The following is a 22535-nucleotide window of genomic DNA, read 5'->3' on the forward strand; positions in this document are numbered from 1 at the left end:
GAAAGCTATATTTTTACATAATTTTAGAATAATGTATCTTCCTAAAGACTGTACTGGTAAAAAATTTTCTTCAGACCTCCTTCCTTCTTGTCTTGCATAGAGAATTTTTTGAGAATTGGTCACTTTTCCTTTGGGGACTTTTTCATGACTTGAAATGCAAAGGTTTCCAAGGTGATAAAAGATAAAGAGATAAAAGGATAGAGTTTGAGCCTCTTTTTTTTTTTTTTAATGCATGCATGCATTAAAGTTAAAAGGTTAAAAAAGCAAGCTTTTTAGCTTGTCTTTCTGATATGTGTTATAGTAGTATTTTATAAAACCTTACTGATTGAAAAAATTAGACTTCATTGAGTTATTTTCATTGAACAATATGGATTTATGGTAAAGAATCCAAACCAGGATTAAGACCTTTTTTTTTTTCCTCTGGAATGGTATTCTCTAATCTTGTATCTAGCAATTTAGGGAATATAAAAATACAGATATCGTTCCAAGTTTGTTTCTCTTACTTAGTAAATAAACTCATAAATATATGTTTGTACTCTGTGATGTTATACTGATGTTTAAATTCCAGTTTGTTGATTGGAATTATGTCTGTGTTTATCTAAGGTTTTATTCTGTCTCCATGCATTAATATTGCAGAACCAACCATCAAAAAGTTTCTCATGGTCCAGAACTTGCCAAAATGTTTAATATATGACACAGACTGTATCAAGCCCTTAGTTGTAGTATTTTAACTTTACGTATATAACTGTTTATGATTTTGTTGCATTTACTAGGTTTGCTGGGATGGGTAATCTTCTTAAGGTCCTTACCAGGGAAATTGAAAACTATCCACATTTTTTCCTGGATTTTGAAAGTAAGTTCAAACAACTACAAGACAATGAGAGAATCTTGTCCCTGACTTAAAACTGAGGAAAAACTTTTAAAATGTGATTGCTTGCAGTTTGCATTTTCCAGCACAACCAGCCTGTCCAAGTCCTTGTCTCTGAAATAATTTGTTCACTCAGGACTCCTTTTCTCTTCCTTTTCTATTTTTCAGGAACCAAATGGGAAATCTTTTAAAAGTTCTCACTTGCACAGAGCTTGATCAGGGGCCAAATTTTTTCCTTGACTTTGAAAGTGAGCAAAGCTTCTTGCCTGGCTTGCCTTCTTTGCTTATTGTTTCCTAATAAAGTGCATGCGCTTACGCATCATAAAGCAATTCAAAAGGGATTTGCAAACAAATCAAATTACACTTCAGTTGGATATTACTGTTTGATATTCATAAAGCCATACAAAATTACTTAAATTCATTCTGAGCAGAGAAGAGGGCAGAATGATAGATATGCAAGTAAAACCTTACCTTGAATCAGTTTCAAAACATTAATGAGCCATACTTAAATTTAGGTATGGATGAGCTTGACCTCAGCTTTCTTTAACAAATCAGGGTGAAAAAAATTACTTATGTTGCTTCCTTGAATAGAAATATATATTTGAAACAGAAATATAAAGCTGAAAAAATATAAACGGTGGAGGTGACACTGTTTTTCCTTAGTTCAGTGATAATTTAACCAGGATTATTACAGTTTCTAAGCAGTAGTGAAGTGGTTCTGGTGTATGTGCTTGATTGCATCTCTCTTAATTGCATGGTTATCAGTTTGCAAAACAGTGTTTTGCATTCTAATTTCCTTGTCACACCTATATTTTATTCAAAGCTATTTCACTTCTGTGGTTATGATTTCCCTGCATGTACTTCTAGACATTGTCTTGAAAAACTGGTCATCAAATCCTTAAATATGGGTTTATTTTTATACTCTGCCACTTACGTGAAATGCTTTTTATTTAAAATGCTAACAGTGTGCAATGTTTCGTCTCTTAATACCTATATTCTAAAACAAAACAAAAACAAGTTTTGAGTTCTTTTAAAAAAACTTTATTTTGATGCATGGCTTAAGAGAGAATTTCAGATGATTAGACATATTTTGTCACCTTGAAATAGTTTTCTTGAATAATTTACTCCTGACTTACATTTCTGAAAAAAAAATTACTGACGTGATATGAGACTGCACATGTGTGTGCGCTCTGAAGCACTGGTTAAAAAAGTCATTTAAACACATATTTAATCTCATGAAATTGTTCAAACATGCTTTCTTGGATGAAAGCTACAGTGTATGACTATAACTTTGCACATACCTTCTCATCTAGATCTTATTTACCTCATTATGAAGAATCAGTTTGGGTTTAGGTGAAGGTCCTGCAAGCCATGTAGTCTTTTTTCTCTGTTGCCCATATCATTTGAGAGTTTAATTATAAACCCGGGATGTGAAACCTTTATCCAAACCACCACGTATTTTTTTCTTTCTATCAAACTTTTGAAGGCTTTGGTAGCGCTCGGTGGCTTTGCCAAGCTGTTAGGAAGGTTTTCAGCTGCTCTGAGCTTCCAGGTTTAATCAGCCCTATCATGACCTGGGTGGTAAGAAAGTTCTCCGGAGCCAGGCTGCAGACTTGGCTATGGGAATGGGAAGCCTTGGTGGAGCAGAGGTGATGGTGAAAGGTGAATATGTCTGTTTCATTGCCTTGACAGCTAAAGTTGGTTTTTTTCCAAAAGTCCATTGCCAAGAATTGAGCGGGGCGAAGCACCTTTCCCATGGGCAGTGACCATGGTCAGTGCAAGCGCATGGATGCACTAATCAGGCACGTCTACCTAGGAGATGGACACACCTAATCAGGCACGTCTACCTGGAGATGACAGATCTGTCATCTCCAAATTTCAGTGAGTTTGATGCTCCTGAGCGAAAGGTTAAAATATTTTACTTGTTGAAATAATGTCCTGGAGGTTTTTATGGAATGAAATCCATGTTGCTTTGAAGGGATGTGACTGAAGATGCCTGTAGTTAAGTGCTTTGGTCTCCTTTAATTAGCCAGGGTACGGTGTAAAAGGACACTCTTAGTGGACACAGATAAGAGCTGCTTGTGTGCTTGCTGGGCGTGTGACTTTTTGTGGCCTGAGTTTTCAGTTTGAGTTCATGGACAAAAGTGGTCAGTACCGTGGGCCGTTCAGAGGATGAGGGATATGTTGAGTTGATGTGTTCACTGTATTTCATTACTTGCATCAGCATCTTGCTTTCTGGTTTTTGTGCACTTTTTCATTAGCTGAAATCTCAAATCTGTCAGCATCACTCTGAAAATTTTACAGAGTTTTGGGATACTGTTGCCCTTGTGGTTTTTTTTGCTACTCTTCATTTTATATGTCTTGTACCTGAAAGGAGGGTGTGTGACATACTCCTTCCTTCTGAGTGTACAGCAAGCCACACAAATATTGCTTAAAAAAACCAGAAACAGCCCTTTTCCTTGTGCGCAGGAGTAGAATAGATACAATCTGTCTCCATGCCTCGAAAATCAGAGGCTTTGTGGGATGATGTTGGTCAAAACTAATATAAGAGTTTATACAAAGAAAGTGGGAAAAAAATATTAAGATGTTAACTTCATTTGGCAGTCAGTTTAACCTGTGCTGTGACAGAGAGGCCATCCCATGGGTGATGCTTTGCCACATGGTCTCACATCTGAACGCACAAACACGATAGCTCCCCTGGTGAATGATGGCTGCGTGGGAAAACGAACTTGCTAAGATCTAGCTGTTAAAACCCACCCAAGTACCAGCTTACCTCTGTCCCCGAGTGCTCTTCCAGCCGGTCGGGGTGCTGTGGATGCTGGTGCGGGTGGGAGAGCCACAATGCTGGTTCAGAATGGGAACAGAAATGCGCGAGGGGATGGGAAGCAGTTGTACAGGTTTAGATAACTCAGGTCAGCCATGAAGCTAAACAGCAAGGTCAGCCTGGTAGGTTTTTATTTTATTATTTCCCCTTATTATCTGTGGTTAATATGCTTTCTAGAGGCAATGTGTTATAAGGATGACTTCTTCTGTGCAACAAAAATAAATTTTTCTTGTAAATTTTTATTGTTGAGGGCAGAGTTCTGATTCAATGACAAATTTGAAGACAGTCTTGTATTGCATCTTTTGAAAAATCTCATCATTGGGTTTTTTTGTTTGTTTGTTTTAAAATATACTTTATTACAAGTTGCTTTCATCAGGTTCATGCTCACTTACCAACCTGATTATATTTAGGCTTAGGTCCCTCCCCGCTCATCTTCTGTGCAGTTCTTGAGATCTTGAAAAATGGGCAGGTAGAAACAGGAAAACTTAGAAAAATTAAGTTTTCTCACCCAGTTAAAAGTTGTGGGTTTTTTTGAAATTCTGTCTTGTGTTATATTTGAAAATAGGAACAAACCATGAAAGAGAAGTACATTTCAAAATTTTACCTTCCAGTTGTTTTTCGTTGGTTGGGGGTTTTTAATAGCTACTTTAATTTTTCCTTAGAGAAGTTTAGACTCCAAGAAAAATGTTTGAAATCATCTCTTTCCTCCCCCCCCTCTCCTGCAGCTGTCTATATCAGCAGTTGCAATTCTTACGACACCTTTTACTGGCATTATTCTTCATTCCAAACTGGGAACCAGGTTTCAAAACCCCATGATCATACTTGAAAAACCTTGAATCCAGCATTAGTTACAGTTAATGTTGTATAGCAAAAGCAGTTCTGTATCCTCTCCTGTAATCATTTAAGACTTTATGCAGTTATTTGGGATCTGTGCAAGGAGAAGCCATTTGAAGATCCATTCAGTCCAACCTTGAAAGCAAATGGAGACAAATGGGTACTGTGGTAACCTCAGTGAATGATATGGAGAAAAGTGTTCTCCTGTGCAGGTCAAAAAACTTTTACCTTTAGGTGTAGTGCAGACTGTAAGCGTTCAGCCAAATGACTCTTTTTTTAAGGTCTACTGAAAGGTTTATTTAAAGACAAATAATCTCTTTCTTAACAGAATGTGAACCGCATTGCTGTTTTACACTTGAGTCTTGGTGTGGGTATTCTTAATCGAACTGCTACAGATTGGATTTGATTATATACCACTTATTTTACCTTAATTCCTTTTAAGCTCTCAGCTCAAAAATAATGTTAGGAAGAGTAAGTACATGGCAAGTTTTCAGAGTCTGTGGATTTCAGAATTTCATGAGCCATAAAGGCAAATTACCTTGAAATTGATTTTGTCAGTTCAAGAACTGGTTTGTGCTTTAGATGCTGGCCTTGTTTAAATTAGTTACAGGTAAATGAATTCTGGATATTTGAGGGTCTTTCCATAGCAGCTTACGAGTGCTCTGTTTTTGCAGGACGTTGTCAAATCACTGCTGCCCGTAGATGGCTTTTTTCGGGCAAAGTAACTAATTCCACACAAATTCTTGGAAATAATTCGAAGCTTGAGGTAACAACAATTTGTTTTGAACCTAAATGGGCACAGACTGAAGCGCAGCAGGTTCCATCTGAATTTGAGGAGAAACTTCTTTACATTGTGGGTGCCAGAGCCCCCTGGAACAGGCTGCCCAGAGAGGTTGTGGAGTCTCCTCCTCTGGAGACATTCAAACCCACCTGGACACATTCTTGTGTGATCAGCTCTGGTGAACCTGCTTTAGCAGGTGGGTTGGACTGGATGATCTCCAGAGATCTCTTCCAACCCCAACCACTCTGTGATTCTGTAAAAAACTAAAGCTTATAGAATATTGGGAGGAGGTGTCTATAAGTCGCATCCACTCCTCAGATACAAATACCTTTTATAAGACCAAGCCCTCTAACCTTAACCTAAGCATGTTCCCTTTTTTCCTAAACGTTAGCTGAATGGGCTCATTACCTGATCCTAATTTAATCCTCTTCATCCCCCCAAGAATCAAGGACACTTACTTTCTAGGATTTCCCCACCTCCCCATTCCCAGAAAGATTAATTGAAACTTTCAGTTTTCCTTGTTCATGTATGATTAAAAGTGTCTATTATTAGGACATGTCTGGCAGCAGAGCAACTGCCCACGTTTGTGTAAGAGGTTATTAATTAGCACCCTGGCTCCACAGGTGGCAAGGCTGGAGATGTCATCTGTACCCAGCCTGGGGGAGGTTAAACTCTGGTCTCCCGCACTGCCGAGTGCCCAAGGGACCATGTCCTCTCTGTGTTGGCCATGGAGCTGGAGCCTGGCGCTGATAACCCTGGCACACACCGTGCTGTAGCAAGTATTAACAGTTTAGGGAGCTTCACTTTGTTCTAGCTAGTTCAGAAAGGTGACATTCAAAAATCCAGTGTAGACTGGATAGGGTACTGTTTCTACCCGATACTATCTTTTAATATATGGACAACAGTGTGTTCTGATACCTTCCAAAATGCAGTATTCACTGTAGTTGTAATGCCTTTTGTCTTTTCTAAGGACTAGCTCTTCATCTAATTTTGTCCTAGATTGGAATGGGAAAAAGTCATTGTTGTGGTGACAAACCTGAAATAGGACTTTAGCATTATACAGTAAAATATATGTATTGCTCTCTAACATGCTGTCAGTGACTGGTGAAATTATTGGCCACCTTCAACAGTGGACAGGACAAGAAAAGCTGAGAACACAGCCTGTAAGGCATCTCGTTTTACTCACCGTTCTTTCACTAGGCTGGGAGGCTGTGATGTTTTTCTGACAAATATGATTCCACATTGACTGAAATGCAAATACCAACCAGCTTCAATGGGAATCCTCTTAACCTACCACCAGTTTGACTGAGGGTGTGATAAAGTTCTGTGCTACTTGGTTTGCATTTCATCTACGGAAAGGGTGTGTGGGTTGGAAGCCTTTCTTTTAGTACTGTCTTGTTATCTCTTCATAAAAATGAATTACTGAGATACTGTTATACTTGATTTTGTATTGGTAAAGGCCTTGTATCTGTTATTTTTTTATATTTAATCTTGTCCTATGAGTACTAATGTCTTACCTACATAGCCATTTCTGTGTTACTTCTAAAGCACATTTGGTGAAGAACGAGGTAGATACCTTGTGCTGTTAGGGTTGGATTTTTTTGAAACAAACGACAGATATTTTTCTAAGAAAAGAATGATGATTCCACCTTTGCACCCCACCATGCACCTGAAATATTTAGTGCATCCACAAATGGACTGTAGTGGATGCAGCTTTCCCTCTTTTTTAATTCAGTCTGAAGCCCCATCCAAAACATGGAATAGACCATGTGTAAAGATGAAAGAAGACATTGTTCATGGAATGGATGAACTATCATATCCTGGCTATTTCTGATGGAGCCACGGAATTTGCTGGTAGAGTCTCTATATGGAAGAGTCAAGCCTGGTCTGACTCTTGAATTAATTTGATAGAGGATTCATTTATTATAGTTGTCAGGTTTAGGGTTCATGCTAGAAACGTTTGGACAAACAGAGGTGAATGAAAGGGTTTCCTATTTTATCTTATTAAAGACAGCATGCTCCGAATGCTAATTATGAGTATTCTAAAAATTCAGACTTGAAATGCTGTAAGTCTGGGAATTATGGTAACATATTATTGAGAGGGCTTGTGTTCAGTGTTGGTTAGTCAGTGGGTATAGTTTTATTTATAAATGGGCTCAAATTGCTTAAGCATGTGCTGGTTCTTTGGTGGTTTAGGTGAGCACTGCCAAGCAGTGATTCCACACTTTGCTTCAGGAATGGCATTTTTTCACTCTGAACAGAGAAACAAGCTTTGGTATTGTTGGAATAGAAAACTGAAATCTGTAATGAAGAAGTCTGTGTTTGTTTTAGTTATTGTTGCTGCTATTATTATTGTTGTTGACAGCAAGCTTAAATTTTTTCAAAGTGATCAATTACAGGTATTTTAACTGACCATTTTTGGCAGGATCTTAATGTAAAATCCCTTTTGAAACATGGCCATGGTCTTATCAGAACATCTTTTTGCATAGCATGTATTTCATAAGTAAGATGCATGTTTTCTTAAAGTAGAGCCTGAATCATCCTCCTTACCTTTATTTTTAAGCTAAACACTTTCAGCATAAGTACAAACTGCTTCTGCAAATGCAAGCTAAGCCTGTTGCTCTGTAGCCTTTGCAGCCCTTTTCATCTCCCTTCCCTTTCTTTCCCTCTTCCACCCACCCACCTTCCTCCTCCTCCTGCTTCCCCAGGTGCTGGGATACTACAAAAAGCTCAATGGGTTTCAAATATACAACCTTCCCTCAACTTCCAAAAGATGAATTGGAAAATAATTGAAAAAGACTTACAATAAAGGATGTTATTTAAGGCCATTTTTAAGTCCCAAAGTCCTGAGCAGACTATAGTATTTATGTTTCTATTAGGGGCTAATATTTTTTAAAGCAGATGAGTCGTAAAGCGTAATACAGAAGTACCTTGTTAACCAAGCCATGCTTCAAGTGACATGAACACACAAATGTTACACTCATGAACTGTACTAATAAATTACTTATTCTCTTTTCTGTCTTAATTTTTCACTGAAAATGTTATTTTAATTTTTATTAAACTCTTATAGATACTGATTTATAGGTGACTCATACTCTTCCCCCTGTTCTGTTGATCCATGGTATGTAACTGTTCAGCAAGTTTACCGCTTTCTTTGTTAAACTTGGAAGCATTTACTGTTTTGTTTCTTTATCACAAGGTGACAAACACCTTATGCTGTATACCTGAGATTTCTTGCAGCTTGGGGAAATAACCAGTCAGTAACTCTGGGAGCTCTGGGTGACAAGTAGGTCGGTTCAACAGCTGTGTCCCAGCTGGGATTTTCCTGTTTGGGGTAGTTTTCCCCTTTGGTGCCACTTACCCTCACTTTTTGAAGGATAGTGGAATTGTTGGGTTACATTAAGTATTTTGGATATAAAACCCAGCCGAGTAAGCCCAGCTTATTTTTACTTTCTCTTGTTCTTTTAAACAAGGTAAAGGAAAACTTACAGGATAAAAGGGAAGTCAAATCAGTTTTTTTTCTTGTGCCCAGTCTCATGGGCCTCATGGTGACATAGGAATGCAGGAAAGATTTTAAGTATTAGTTGCTTCAGAGCTACAGACATGTAAATCTCAGACTTTTGTGTCTAGTTTGTGCAAGGTCTGTGGATAACTTGACACATTTAGACAAATTATCCTAACCTGAAACATCATGGAGAGAATCCCTGCTCTTTCCATACTTTCCAAGGTGAACTGGTTCATTTGTTTCTAGTGGAGGGTGAGTAAATGAATCCTGTACTGATATATGGGTGGAAAACTGTGTCTTATTTCTTAAGAACCCTGAGAAGACTAAATAGAAAAAGTATTTTCAGCATTTCTTGTCCATTAATATAGAGGTGTGTACAGTAGCTCTTCCTAATTGTTGAGTTTTTGTACTGAAGGTATCTCATTGCTTTTAATTCAAACAAGTGGTCCTTAAATCCGAAGACTCACCTTCAGAGTGGCTTTTTTCTTTTTCCTTCCATAAGAATTATAAGCTAATACAAATCTAAGGAAAAAAAGGAGTTGTTTCTCTGTAGAAATTTGCTGGGACAATGTGATTGTTTCAACAAATACTGACTACAATTCTATATATAGGTCACCTAATTTAATCAGTGTCAGTTATTTCTATGTTTCAAAGCAAAAGAAGGCAGAGGATCTCTACCTCGTCTAATGCATTCTGGGGATAACATCCCTCCCTGGTGTCTCACTGCAGCTAAAATCCCATCGGATAGGATTTGAATGGGAAAATTGATCTGCTTCCAAATGTCATTTCTCTGAACAATAAAGGTCTACAGGTCACTCCCACCCTGAAAACTGATCATTGACGGAGCTGGATTTATTTTAGTAGCAGGAACAATCTCTGACATACATAAGAAAAATGTTTATTTTTAACAGTACAGTATCTGTGTTTTACAAAAAGAGAAATAAATTACCCTGGTTAAGGAAACCTGGAGGAAAGTCAAAAGTGGTGTAATATCCCACTGCTCCATCCACTGAAAGGCCTGATTTTATCCCCAAGCTGCAAGAAAAGTGAACAATTCTTTGTAATCGAGCTGTGGAACTCGTGAAAGAGAGGGACATTTTTACTGAAGAACTGATGCATTATCCTGTTTTCTACTAACATTGCCTTATGATACTGCTTCACTTTAAAATGCTGCTTTTTGAGAAGAGGCATGATGAGCCAGAGCATACAAAAAACGTACTTCTTTTCGTTCCTTGCTATAGAAACAGAAACCTGGACGTTAGCAGAACAGCAGTGCAAGATAATTGTATATTTTAAAAAACCACATCAGAATGGAGTTACACATAGTCAAGCGGGATTTAATGTTGTTAAGTAGGACTGAGTAATCTTGCCGTTTGTATTGCAGCTGCCTTTTGACTTTGTGCATTTGGCTTTTCTGTTTCTTAGATGCGCAGCCCACAGATGGAGAAAGGGAGGTATGGAACCAAATCAGTGCAGTTTTACAGGACTCGGAAAGTATGCTTGCAGACCTTCAGGCTTACAAAGGAGCTGGACAAGAAATTAGAGATGTATGTTTGTTACAGTTAATGACAGTTCTTTGGAAGCAAAATCAAGCAAAACTCAGTGTGGTCCTTGCTTCTGTTCTGTATCCAAGCACATTCTATGAAATTATATGAAAACCTTCGTTAAAGTTGTATTTAGACAATATGGTACAGATTATACATAATGTTGAATATAAAGTGCTAATGTGAAATTAAATGATGGCTGTTGGACTTTGTTTTAAGTTTACTATAGCAATCCTTAATTATTTTTCACTTTAAGAAACACCATTTCATGTCTCTCGCGATAGAAGTCGAAGTTGAGGACATGGAAGAAATAGTACTCAGATGTCAGAAATACACTATAAAGAAAGTTGAAGATAGTTGTTCTATGTATGAACCGCAGTAAATTATAACCTTACATCCACTTTACAAGCTTTTTATTCTATAGAACCGGTCCCATAATACAATTCTGAACTGTATCTTAATTTTTTTCTCAGCTGACCAAACTTTTTCCTGCATCAGCTTCACAGTTACTGTTAGTATGAACTGTTGGTTACTTAAGAACCTGGATATTTCGAAGATATCAAAAGCTGAAAAAAAGGCTATTTCTGCAACCACTGTTCATAGAAAAGGTCTTACCTGATGCTTCTACAATAGTTTTGCTCCCCAAAGAATATGTTAAAACACATTTCTGTATGTCAGTGGTGCATTGGAATGAATAATTTAAAATTGGTATGTTACAGGGGGAGAGGGAAGGTGGAAAAACATTTTTTGAATTTACTAATTTCCTGTTCCTGTGCAACATAATTTCTCGTAATTATTCTGTGTTTTGCAGTACTTAGTTTCTAAAATAATATAGTGGAAAAATTCCAGACCACCTTTTGCTTGTTATTCATATACTGCAGTTCTTTACAGTAGTATTTTCATTTCAGGCAATACAAAATCCCAATGATATCCAGTTGCAAGAAAAAGCCTGGAATTCAGTATGTCCTCTGGTTGTAAGGCTGAAGCGCTTTTATGAGTTTTCACTCAGATTAGGTGAGCCCTGTTTCAGTATGCCTGTTTATTAGCCTACTTTGTGTAGAAATACAAAGTTTAATTTTCCACAGACTTTTAAAGGTTTATTATTCATTTCGTTCAATATCAACAGACATTTAACTGCAATTGCATTTACCAAGGCATATTCTTAATCTTCATTTCATTTCAAAATTGTTATGGTTTGTTAGTTTGTCACTTAAAATAAATCTATAGTATCTAAATAGAGCACAAGGAAACAATATGATAAAACTGTAGGAAGTTTTTCACTGGTGCCTGCCATGCTTCTGCACTTCATTGGTTCATATTGTGCTAATTAATTTTATTTTTTGCATTTTGAATCCTTGAGCATTTTAAAAGGAATGCAAACCAATAATATCTTGAGACTTTTAAGAAACAGGGATTACAGATGGAGAAGATTATCAACAAAATCTCTCACAGGGTTGAGAGAAAATCCAAAGTTGGGCACGTTTTGCACTGACTTTGTCATCCTTACAAACCCAGAAAATGATGTAATTACTCCTTGAATTACAGCTCTGGAAAAGAAACAGTGTGCAAAATCGCATGTATGAAGTGGGAGAGCTCCCAATGCAAGGGAGTACTTGTACAACATCCTCCTTACTATGTCTTTCACTTTTTGAGTTATGCTGGTAATTGTAGCCGCAGGAGCTGAATTACTTTGCTATCAGTGCCTAAGAGTACACTCTTAGTTACAGATGCCAGAAAAATCTCTATACGGAACTGATGGCTAATTGGGGAAGATGAAAGAGTTGAATATCTGAATGCAAGAAAAATGCTTTCTGTAGGATTTTTGATAGGGAACCCAGACAGAGTGATAAAAAGAGAAAACAGCTCAGTGATACAAAATTGAGAGAAAACGGCTGAGAGCCTGAGGAGGAAGGTGTCTTTAACTGATGTTTCTTACCTTAGAATAGCAAGAAGAAAACATTTCTGTTTGGGCTCTGCATATTCGGGGGATTCCTTCACTTCAAACAAGGTGTATTTACTTACTTACTTAAAACTTTGTTATAATGTGGACTGAACAGAATTTGTGCTTCTCATTTTTATTCAGAGAAAGCCCTGCAGAGCTTATTGGAGTCCTTGACGTGCCCACCTTATACTCCAACCCAGCACCTGGAACGGGAACAGGCTCTAGCGAAAGAGTTTGCGGAAATCTTACATTTTACTCTTCGTTTTGATGAACTTAAGGTTAATAAAATTTTCTGATACGTGCTGATTTTTTCTCATGTATTTTGAACCAAGGCTGATTATTTCCTATTTGTCTTCTTTTAAGATGAGAAACCCAGCAATTCAGAATGACTTCAGTTATTATAGGCGGACAATAAGTCGCAACAGAATAAACAACATGCATGTAAGTAAATAAAATCTGATCTGTTCTTCATACTGAGGTATTCATCATATGCATTTATACCATTTGTGGCAATGTTTTTTCTTTTGATTCACTAGCTGTCATGTTCTTTCCCATCGAGAGTTAATCAGCAGTCCAGATGAAGTGATTAGAGTGGGACTATTCATGTAATAATCTGCTTGCTGACATGAGCATGCTCTGTATCATTTTCTTGCTGCTGGCAAGATTTCAAAGAGTTTTACTGACCATTTTTTCTTATGTTTTCATCAGCTAGACATTGAGAATGAAGTGAACAATGAAATGGCTAATAGGATGTCCCTGTTCTATGCAGAAGCCACACCAATGCTGAAAACACTCAGTAATGCAACTACACATTTTGTATCAGAAGTAGGTAATGGGGGAGAAAAGGTCTAATACAATTATTTTTGTTTTTAATTTTACAAGATTGTTTACTGACCAGTGGCTGTTTTTAACCCTTCTAGAACAAAACGTTGCCAATTGAAAATACAACGGATTGTCTAAGTACTATGGCTAGTGTATGTAAAGTCATGTTGGAAACACCGTAAGTTTTACCTTCAATCTTGTTTTTCTTGCATGATAGAATTTGTATTGTATTTTAAGTAGCCACCTGGGATAAACACATTTTTTTTCCAAATTCATTCCTGTGTATTTGCCTTAAGATGTTATCACATTTGTATACAAAGCATGACCTGGCATTAGAAAGCCTTGGCTCCTATTTTAACCCGCTCACAATACACTTCATGAATCAGCATTGAGTTTTGTTAGGGAGAGCTCACCTGGCCAGCCTGGATTTCAACAAAAGGTTAAAATACAGGTGTAATCTTATGCACTCATAGGCTTCGGTGTCCGTGTCTTGTCTAACCAGGGCCATAGGCCAACTGCTGTATCTCCGTTGCCTGTGCTGCTTAGTTATTAGCAGCTTAGGGGCAAGATTTTGGCTTTTCCAAGTAGCACTTTCACAAACAATACACAAGGGACTATTTTGAGGATCACTTGAGCGGATCTTTTTTGGATGTAGCCATCTTACTCTGGGTACAAGGAACTTCAGCTATATGGAAACAGTACAATTGTTTCCTTATCTGCTAGCACAGGTATGGCCAGTGGGATTACTGTTGTTTAGCTGTGCATTTAGCAAGTATTTTTTAGGTTAGATGTCTCTTTGAGTGGAAAGCACAATGCAGGATAGAGTCAAGGTGGTCTTCCTGTCTTTGTTCATGGTGCCATGGAAAGGGTAGAATTCCTGAGGTTATTGTGTTTGTTTATGAAAATTCTGGAGAAGTGTATGTAGGTGGTGGGATTCATCTCACGATCCCAGGACATCACAGAAATGACCTTATGTGTCAGCTCATTTTTGATAAAAGTAGAGAAACAGTTGTGAGTCATCTACCAGAAGATTGTCTCATATTTAGTTCTAATTGTGGGATAATGAAACGTTTTCACGTCAAAATGGCTGTAGCCTTTAAATCTGTTCATGTTATGATGCTGTGTTATTTAAACAGAAGAATAAAAGTTGAAGTTATTGTAAACTGAAAAGTAGTATAGTACAAATTTTAGTATTTTTAATAATACGTTTAAGTGAAAAAATCAAATTTTATGTTGAAAACCAATGAATGACAGTAGATAAATCTGTGTACAATCTACTAAAAATAATATTTATTAACAAAATTGTGATAATTTATGCTTTTCAAGATTTCTATTTTTCTCTACTGTAGTTCATTTTTCATTTCCTGATGATGGTTTCAGGGATTAGAGCTGATAGGAGCTGTCTTAACTGTGCCGTCCACAATCTTATTTTGGAATTGAAAAGTCAAATAAAAACTCTAGTTCAGTCCAGTCCTGCTTACAGGTTTCCACATTTTAGGTGCTCAGTGAACCTGGGTTGTTAAAGTTGCCGATGGACTTAGAAAAGAGAGGGACAGCAACGACTATGAGCCGCCTCAGTGAAGCCCTGAATGTACAAGCTGCTGAAATTAGATCCCTCTTAAGTGTTAACTGTTTCAAAGTAGGAATTTAAGCAAAAAGAATAGCTTTCCTTTGAGTTCTTAGTATGTTGTGTTTCTAAGATTAAACAGAACCATGTTCAGTCTCCATAACTTTTCAGGAGCTGTGGAAGTTTTCTGTGAAGCCAGTGTTTCAGACATTTTGCTGAAGTGAGGATCTGAACTGTGAAGGGATGCTGGAAGGGGGTTACTTATCTTTATTTGCTTTCTAACCTTCCTTCTGAATTGACAAGGACTTAATAATTTGAAGATCTTTAAAATCTTACTGAGATTCACCTACAACCTTAAAATTCAATAGTCAGATTTCATGTACTCATAGTCTAGTTTGCAAAATTGTCCACTAAAAAGCCAAGAGTCTTTATTTTGTTCTGTTTTCCAGAGAATACAGGAGTAGATTCACCAGTGAAGAGACCCTTATGTTCTGCATGCGAGTAATGGTGGGAGTTATTATTCTGTACGATCACGTTCATCCTGTGGGAGCTTTCTCAAAGACATCGAAGATTGATGTAAGAGGGACTTTTCTTTAATACTCTCTAGGTTTGAGAATACTAGTATGCAGCTTTTTTTTTTTTGCTCGAGCTTATTACTTTGTATAAATCATTTTAATTACTTTTGAATGGCAGAATTTTGAATTTATCTTCACCCGCATACCTTAATATATCAGCTTCTTTAAAATGAAAACAAGGAACAGTCTATATTTCTTTGTATTTTCTTCCAGGCACAGATACTCATTTGTCTTTTAGTCTTACTTTCCTGGCAACTGCATGGTTACACTAAAATAATTTTGTATTACACCTATCCTATAATAAGTTCTATGGTCATAAGCTTTTACTAATCACGTAATTAATTTATGCTGAAAAGCTTATCTTTGGCAGTAGCTCTGTTGTAAATAGTAGATATTCTACATTCTTTGGCAGTAGCTGTGTTGTAAATAGCAGATATTCTACATTGTCTCTGCTTTGTCTGAGATCTGAAGTAGCAGAACTGAAATGTTATTGTTGCAATATTGATAATGAGCCTTCAGTTTTAGCTTTTCCATGACCAGTCACAGGGAAGTCAGACTTCTGCTTCCACCTGAGATACGGCGAGTACGCACAACAAAGTACTCTTATTTTTGATACATGCTTTTACAAACCTAATTCTCATGGGCCATATCTTTCTGTAGAAATAAGCTGTAATTTATGAAAAATATGCTAGGGCTTTCCCTTTACAAGAGGGCCTACTTCAAAAGAAAATAAAAAAATACATATATTATTGCTCTCCATGACAGTGAGTCTTTGTTAGCATTTTTCATCTGCAGATAACAGTATTTTACCACGTCTCCTCTTTGACTCTGTTTTACGGAGGGAAAAGATATGTCACAAAGAGGTGAATTGATTTGCTGAAGGTCATGCAGCAGATAGAGCCCAGGAATTGAATGCAGACTTCCTGACTGCTCATTCAGTCTCTTGCCTGCAGAGACAACACAAGTAAAATTTTGGTAGAACAAAATATACAGTGTGTGTACTTTGTTTCTCACATTTATCCTAAAGCCCTGTAATCCTACTGGAAAGTTAACTGGATGTAAATGGGAGGCAGGAGATGTAAGACTCAGTTTTTTAAAATCAGTGTAATGATCCCAAATCTTAATTTTCTAATTAGTTTAGTGTTTCTTCTCTAATAAATATATATTTTTTTTTTTATTTATTTTTTTTTTTTCTGATTACGAGGTTTTTTTACTGTGAAAAACAGTTATTTTCTCCAAACTAGTCTCTTATTGGGAGCCATTTCAAGAGAATTTCAGGGACAATGGTACAAATTACCCTTTCCTTACTCTTTCACAACTGGAGACTGTATTTCAAGCTGTTGATTACAGGCTCCTAGCTTAGATGTCCTAACAGCTTCTCTTTTTGGACTGTCTTAGGGATTCTGTAACAAATATGGAAAAGAATGATTTGAATTTTTATCCCTTTGAGTTTATCTGCTCTGATCTGATGGAGCACGTAAAACTGTACTGAGGGATACCTGAGAATTTCATCTACCTTGAGAATTTCATCTGATCTGCTGTCCGCAAAGCTATTTTAGTTTTATCTTCCAGGTAGAAATGAGCCACCTGAGCAGTGATCAGTGACTCTTAGGCTGGTCATTGTGCAGGAGGCTGAACTACTTTTTCTGAATAATTTTTATTGCCACATACATGGACCCTGACTTCCATTGGGTGTTTCGGCATCCACTTCTGTAATAAGACAGAGTTTAGCTGCAAAGAAAATACTGGCATGTAGATGTAGCACTGTAACGTGGCTTGCAAAATTAGAAGGTTCAAATCTTGGCTCTGCCATGTCTTTGTAAGTCATTTCAAATAAGATGGAATTAATCTAGCCTGAGTTTTGGATAGCTATTAGTTGTCTTCATAGCAGTGGGAATAAATAGGTACTTCTGGAGCACGATTCATTCCTCTAAATAGGTTAGAGGAATTCTTATTTCTCTCTACTGACTAGATGGGCAGTCTGTATGGGTGAAATGAGTTCTACCTCTGCTTTCTCTCCTTTTCCCCTTTTGCAAGTTTGTACAGAGTTCCAGCCTGTTTTTTACAGTCTTCACGAAGACGTCTGTTCAGTGTGGTGTTTAAAATCAACATCATGGACTTCTTATCTCAGATTAAATTCATAACCACTTGTGGCGAAACAAATCATAAGTTATTACCAGTTAGGTTTACAACTCAAAACTGAATATTGAAAATTGCTTCCTTGTGTTCAAGAATGAAAGTCAAAGTTTAACCTTCTCTTCTGATAGTTGCTCACAGCAATGACATGGGACCCTCTTCCATAATCTCTTTTTTCAGCTTATATCAGCTGTTCTTGATTTTTTGTTAAGTTGAAATTGGAGAAATTATGTGCAAGTTAAAATATATACACTTGGTATATAATTTGCTATCTACAAAAGCTTGTTAAAGTAGATGTTGTTTTCTCAAAAATTAGGTTTTTAACTTAAGATAATTTTTAATAAGTTTTAATGTGTTTATTGTATCATATAAAGCAGCATTAACTCTCAGTAGGGAAAAACCTGCCTGTCTGTGGTGAAATTGTTTCCTTGTTTTCAGCTAGTGCAATTCATATATTATTGTTCAATAGTGGCATGCTTCTGTTCCCAGATGAAGGGATGCATAAAGGTTTTAAAGGAGCAGCCACCTGACACTGTGGAAGGACTTCTGAATGCTCTCAGGTACGTGTGGAATAATTGTTTTATACAGTCCTAACAAATTCTTCTTTGCTTTTCTCCCAATCTATTTATGTTTAAGGCTTTTCACCTTAGAAGCTTGATTTATTAAGAAAATTGTCCTTTCAGGTTTGCTTTCATCACCTGGGGTTTTCTTAAGTAATATTCATTCCTTTCAATTCCATTTAACTTTGATAAGCAATGACTGTGAATATTGGAAGTCAGAACGTCCTTCAGAGACACTTAAGGTTTATTTTATCACCTAAAACTTAGCCATCTAAAAGCTAAACAATGTATCAAAGGTAAACAATATGTCTGAGCTAAGATTTATTATATAAAATACCCCAGCAACTAGACCTTTTAGAAGTGAAGAGTAGAATTTCTATCTCTTAGATCTTTGATACTTCTCTGTTTCTTTTTTATCAAGACTCTTCTTTTTTTTTTCTTTTTAAATTTTGCTAAATGATACAGCTTCAAGAGAGCAGCAACCTAAATCCCAATCCTATAGCTAAGTGTTGAAGGTGATGTCTCAGGAAGCAAGACACAGTGGTCTGACACGTCTCTGAAGCTCAGAAGGGAGCCTTAGTACCAAGTTTTTCAGAGCTGTAGTTAATTCTTTTAACTGTTGAATGCTTGAATCGAGTGAAAGCTGCAGCCATAACGACCTTCATGTTTGCTTATTGTGTCTTTTGAATTAAAATTGATGTGGAGTTAAATCCTACAGGTATCAAATGTGTTTTGAGCTTACGTGATAATCGATCTCCCTAGGAACATAACCAGTGGAGAATATTTGGGCTTAAGTGGAAAAAAACACACTAAAGCTCTTCATTCCTCCCAGGACATTTAAGAAAGCTGCTTAAAATTAAGTTTATGGATTATGCCAAAATTCAGTCTAGATTCCTAAGTATCTACCCATTTTCTTATGTCTTTCCATGATTTTTTTTGTTCTTTTGAGGCTTTTAGCTAGAAAGAAGGAGATCCTTTTGGCCAAAATTATTACAGTGTTATAGGCAGATGACAAACAGTATTTAGGCAGGATTTAGCCACAATTCTCCATCTATTAAAAGGGAATAATTGATTGCAAGAGATATTTGGAAGATAAAGAGCACCAGACTACTAGAAGTTAAATTCCAGTGATAAGTGTTTAGAGCAATGTCTAAGTTCCTCCTTTGTGTAATTGACCTGCACTGATTTCAAAAACAGGCCCTGAAATTTTCAGGCTTTTCTAATCCTTGTTCATTTTATAAAATATTGTTTTAACTTGTAATTTCTAGGTTCACTACAAAACACCTGAATGATGAATCTACTTCAAAACAAATTCGAGCTATGCTGCAGTAGTATCCTGAGACAAGTTGATGTTTGTATTGATCACAGAAGATGTGTATGTTTACATAATTTAATACAGTTTGATGTTAATACTTGTGTGTATTTACATAACCATTTTCTCCACATTGCTAAAATATATGAATCTGTTCATAACCTGACTGACTTTATATAGTGCAGCCTAAGTTTTTACACTAGTCTTTATCTTTTGACTTCTAAAATACTTTTTTACTTAGATACTTCAGTTACAACAGTTTATCTGTGCATTTTAATCCTTAAACACCTTCTCTATCAGAGAAGTAAGTAGTAGTGAAGACAAAATAGAAACCAAACAAACTGAAATGTCGAAGATACCATAGAAAAAGAACTTTAAAGAAGGAGGAAGTTAATGTAAGAGAAAGTAAAATTCATTGGATATGTTTTAAGAACATCTACACAGTATTTTAGTCAGTTTTAGGATCTCATCAAACTACTATGAATAGAAGAAAACCTGGATGTTTATCAGTCTCATAAAATACATTGTCTTTCCTGTAAGAAGTGGAGATCCACCTAATTTTAAGGATTAGGTGCTGACTGAGATCCAAAAACAAATTGCAAAGAGGTCAGTTTACCTTTTTTTATTAAGTATACCCTGTCCCTCTCAACTGTTGAGGAAATCAATATCCTTTTTCAGGTTCGATATAAATAAATGGAAAAAATGTTTTAAGACCATTGCTAGATTTTGAAAATTCTGTATAATTTTATTAGATTTAGAAAGGAAAGGGAAAATACTAATGCCTTGACTTAAATAGAAAAGATTTGTCAGTGTAAATATATCGCGATGAACATTCTCTTAGACAGCTCTACTCGGTAAGTTTTTTTGCTGATAAAACCAGTATAAAGCAGAATGCTCCACTGTAGCAGCAAGCTTCCCTAGTGTCAAATTAGCCTCATCAAACTAGGGATGATATAAACAGGTTTTAAGAGTTGAGCTGCTGGTCACTCCATCAAGTTCCTTGATAGCATTATTCAATAGATGATTCAGAGTCAACACAGAAACATTTATCAGCTGACTGCCCTTCCTTGGCTTTTGAGATGTGATTGATACTTCAAGAGATTGATTTCCTTGCCAAGTTATTATTTCTAGTAATTTTTCCAGTAAATGGAATAGAAATACTTTGCCAGAAGCAGGAAAGTGCTTGTGCTCTGTTAAGTGTGTCTTCTGGGTGGCCTGCAGATGCTGTACATATTCTTGCAGAGGTCACGTTCTGAAAATGTGTTTGATTTTGTGTACTTTGCTTGCATGTGTGTGTGAAAACTCCAGTGTTTGTGCACAGATTCAGATTTGTATTTGCTTATTCCTGTGTACATAAATCAGGGTTTGTGTGATCACTGGAATTTTCACGCATATCACTTTTAAAAACATTACTGTAAAACTTTGGAGATGCATTTGGTCTGCTGAAACTCGGCTGCACTGTGACAAATTCAGTCGTTGAACTGAGTCCTTAAATGGTATTAATATCAAAAGTTCTTTGGAGTAGGAATTGCCTTAGAGTTCATTTCTGAGCAGAACTACCACTATGAGGTTTCTCAAGCCTGATCAGACCCCAGAGGTGCCAACGTTACATGTGTCATGGTACTGGACAGCACTGCAACTCCAGCGTTCACGTCACACATCTGCAGTTGTAGCAGCAGATCACTGTGTTGTTGTCAGGAGCAGAATTAGACATCAGGCTAGTTATTTTCTTAGTCTGGAAGCAGCGATCACACTGCTTTTTCACAGTAGTAAATCCACTGTTTACAAACTCCATTTTTGATGGGGGGACACTTAAAAATGTATATTAGGGGAAATCCTGCTTTGCTCGTAGTCACTTCCAGTTAGGTGAATCTCGGTGGATGACAGGTCATTCTGTTGAGCTTTGGTAACTGAAGTTAATACATGCTTTACCTGCAATTATTTGTCAAGCGATGAAGTCTTATATTTGAGTAGCCCAAAGGAAAGCTATTTGTCACTTGTATAATAAAAATGTAAACCTTAAAGCATTCTGCGAGTTGTCATGTGCTGTTTACCCAAGTCACTGAATTTCTTTGCCTGCTCTGATGTTTTTGTACAGAAGTGTGTTTAAAATAATAAAAAGTTTGGTACAGTAAGCATTGGGACTGTCTGTATTTAGAGACATCATCAACAAGTTGAGAAGTATTTAATTTAAAGTTTGGTATCTGACCTATAGTAGGGTCACGTATACAGTTTATAGTTTATTTAAAAGCCATTTCAAATGTTTCACTTGTACGCTGTAACAATATAACCTCATGTCACTTAAACAATTCCTGGGTTTTTTAGATCATTTTTGGCACTTGTCTGTCATCTTGACCAGGGGAAGTTATTGATACTACTTTACAGAGTACAGGGCATTAATCCCTTCTATGACTTTTATATCTTCACATTAGGCATGCTAGGCTATTGTTGCCATCTCAGGTTGCATTTGTAATCAATAAGGTCACCAGAGGATGATTCATTTAATCTTAAGGTAAGTGCAAATGAATTGCTCTGGGAAAAAGAGCTAAATAGATGTCCTGGCTTCAGCTGGGATAGAGTTCATTTTCTTCCTAGTACCTGGTATAATGCTGTGTTTTGAATGTTGGGTGAGAAATAATGTTGATAACACACTAATGTTTTAGTTGTTGCTGAGCAGTGCTTACATTAAGTCAAGAATTTTCAGCTTCTCATACTGCCCTGACAGTGAGGAGACTGGGGGTGCATAAGAACCTCGGAGGGGACGCAGCTAGGACAGATGGCCAAAGGGGTATTCTCACAGAATCACAGAATGTTAGGCGTTGGAAGGGACCTCAAAAAATCATCCAGTCCAATACCCCCACCAGAGCAGGAACGCCTAGGTGAGGTCGCACAGGAACGTGTCCAGACGGGTTTTGAATGTCTCCAGAGAAGGGAGACTCCACAGCCCCCCTGGGCAGCCTGTTCCAGTGTCTGTCACCCTCACTGAGAAGAAGTTTCTTCTCAAATTTAAGTGGAACCTCTTGTGTTCCAGCTTGATCCCATTACCCCTTGTCCTATCATTGTTTGCCACTGAGAAGAGCCTGGCTCCATCCTCGTGGCACTCACCCTTTATATATTTATAAACATTAATAAGGTCACCCCTCAGTCTCCTCCAAGCTAAAGAGACCCAGCTCCCTCAGCTTTTCCTCACAAGGGAGGTGCTCCACTCCATCATCTTTGTTGCCCTGCGCTGGACCCTCTCCAGCAGTTCCCTGTCCTTCTTGAC

General features: G+C 37.1%; 1 protein-coding gene across 1 annotated transcript; it reads left to right on the forward strand.

Annotated features, from left to right (window-relative positions):
* Window positions 1-780: 780 nt before the first annotated feature.
* On the forward strand, window positions 781-19649 carry CYRIA (CYFIP related Rac1 interactor A). Its single transcript, XM_080342088.1, is given in 12 exon segments — window positions 781-853; window positions 1037-1048; window positions 1051-1116; window positions 10238-10359; window positions 11265-11370; window positions 12440-12576; window positions 12662-12739; window positions 13007-13123; window positions 13219-13298; window positions 15137-15263; window positions 17888-17958; window positions 19227-19649. Coding segments are annotated over 12 exon segments (1050 nt in total). The 5' UTR covers window positions 781-783; the 3' UTR covers window positions 19291-19649.
* Window positions 19650-22535: the final 2886 nt, after the last annotated feature.

This window comes from Nesoenas mayeri, assembly GCF_963082525.1.
Source record: "Nesoenas mayeri genome assembly, chromosome: 3".
Classification (NCBI taxonomy): Eukaryota; Metazoa; Chordata; class Aves; order Columbiformes; family Columbidae; genus Nesoenas; species Nesoenas mayeri.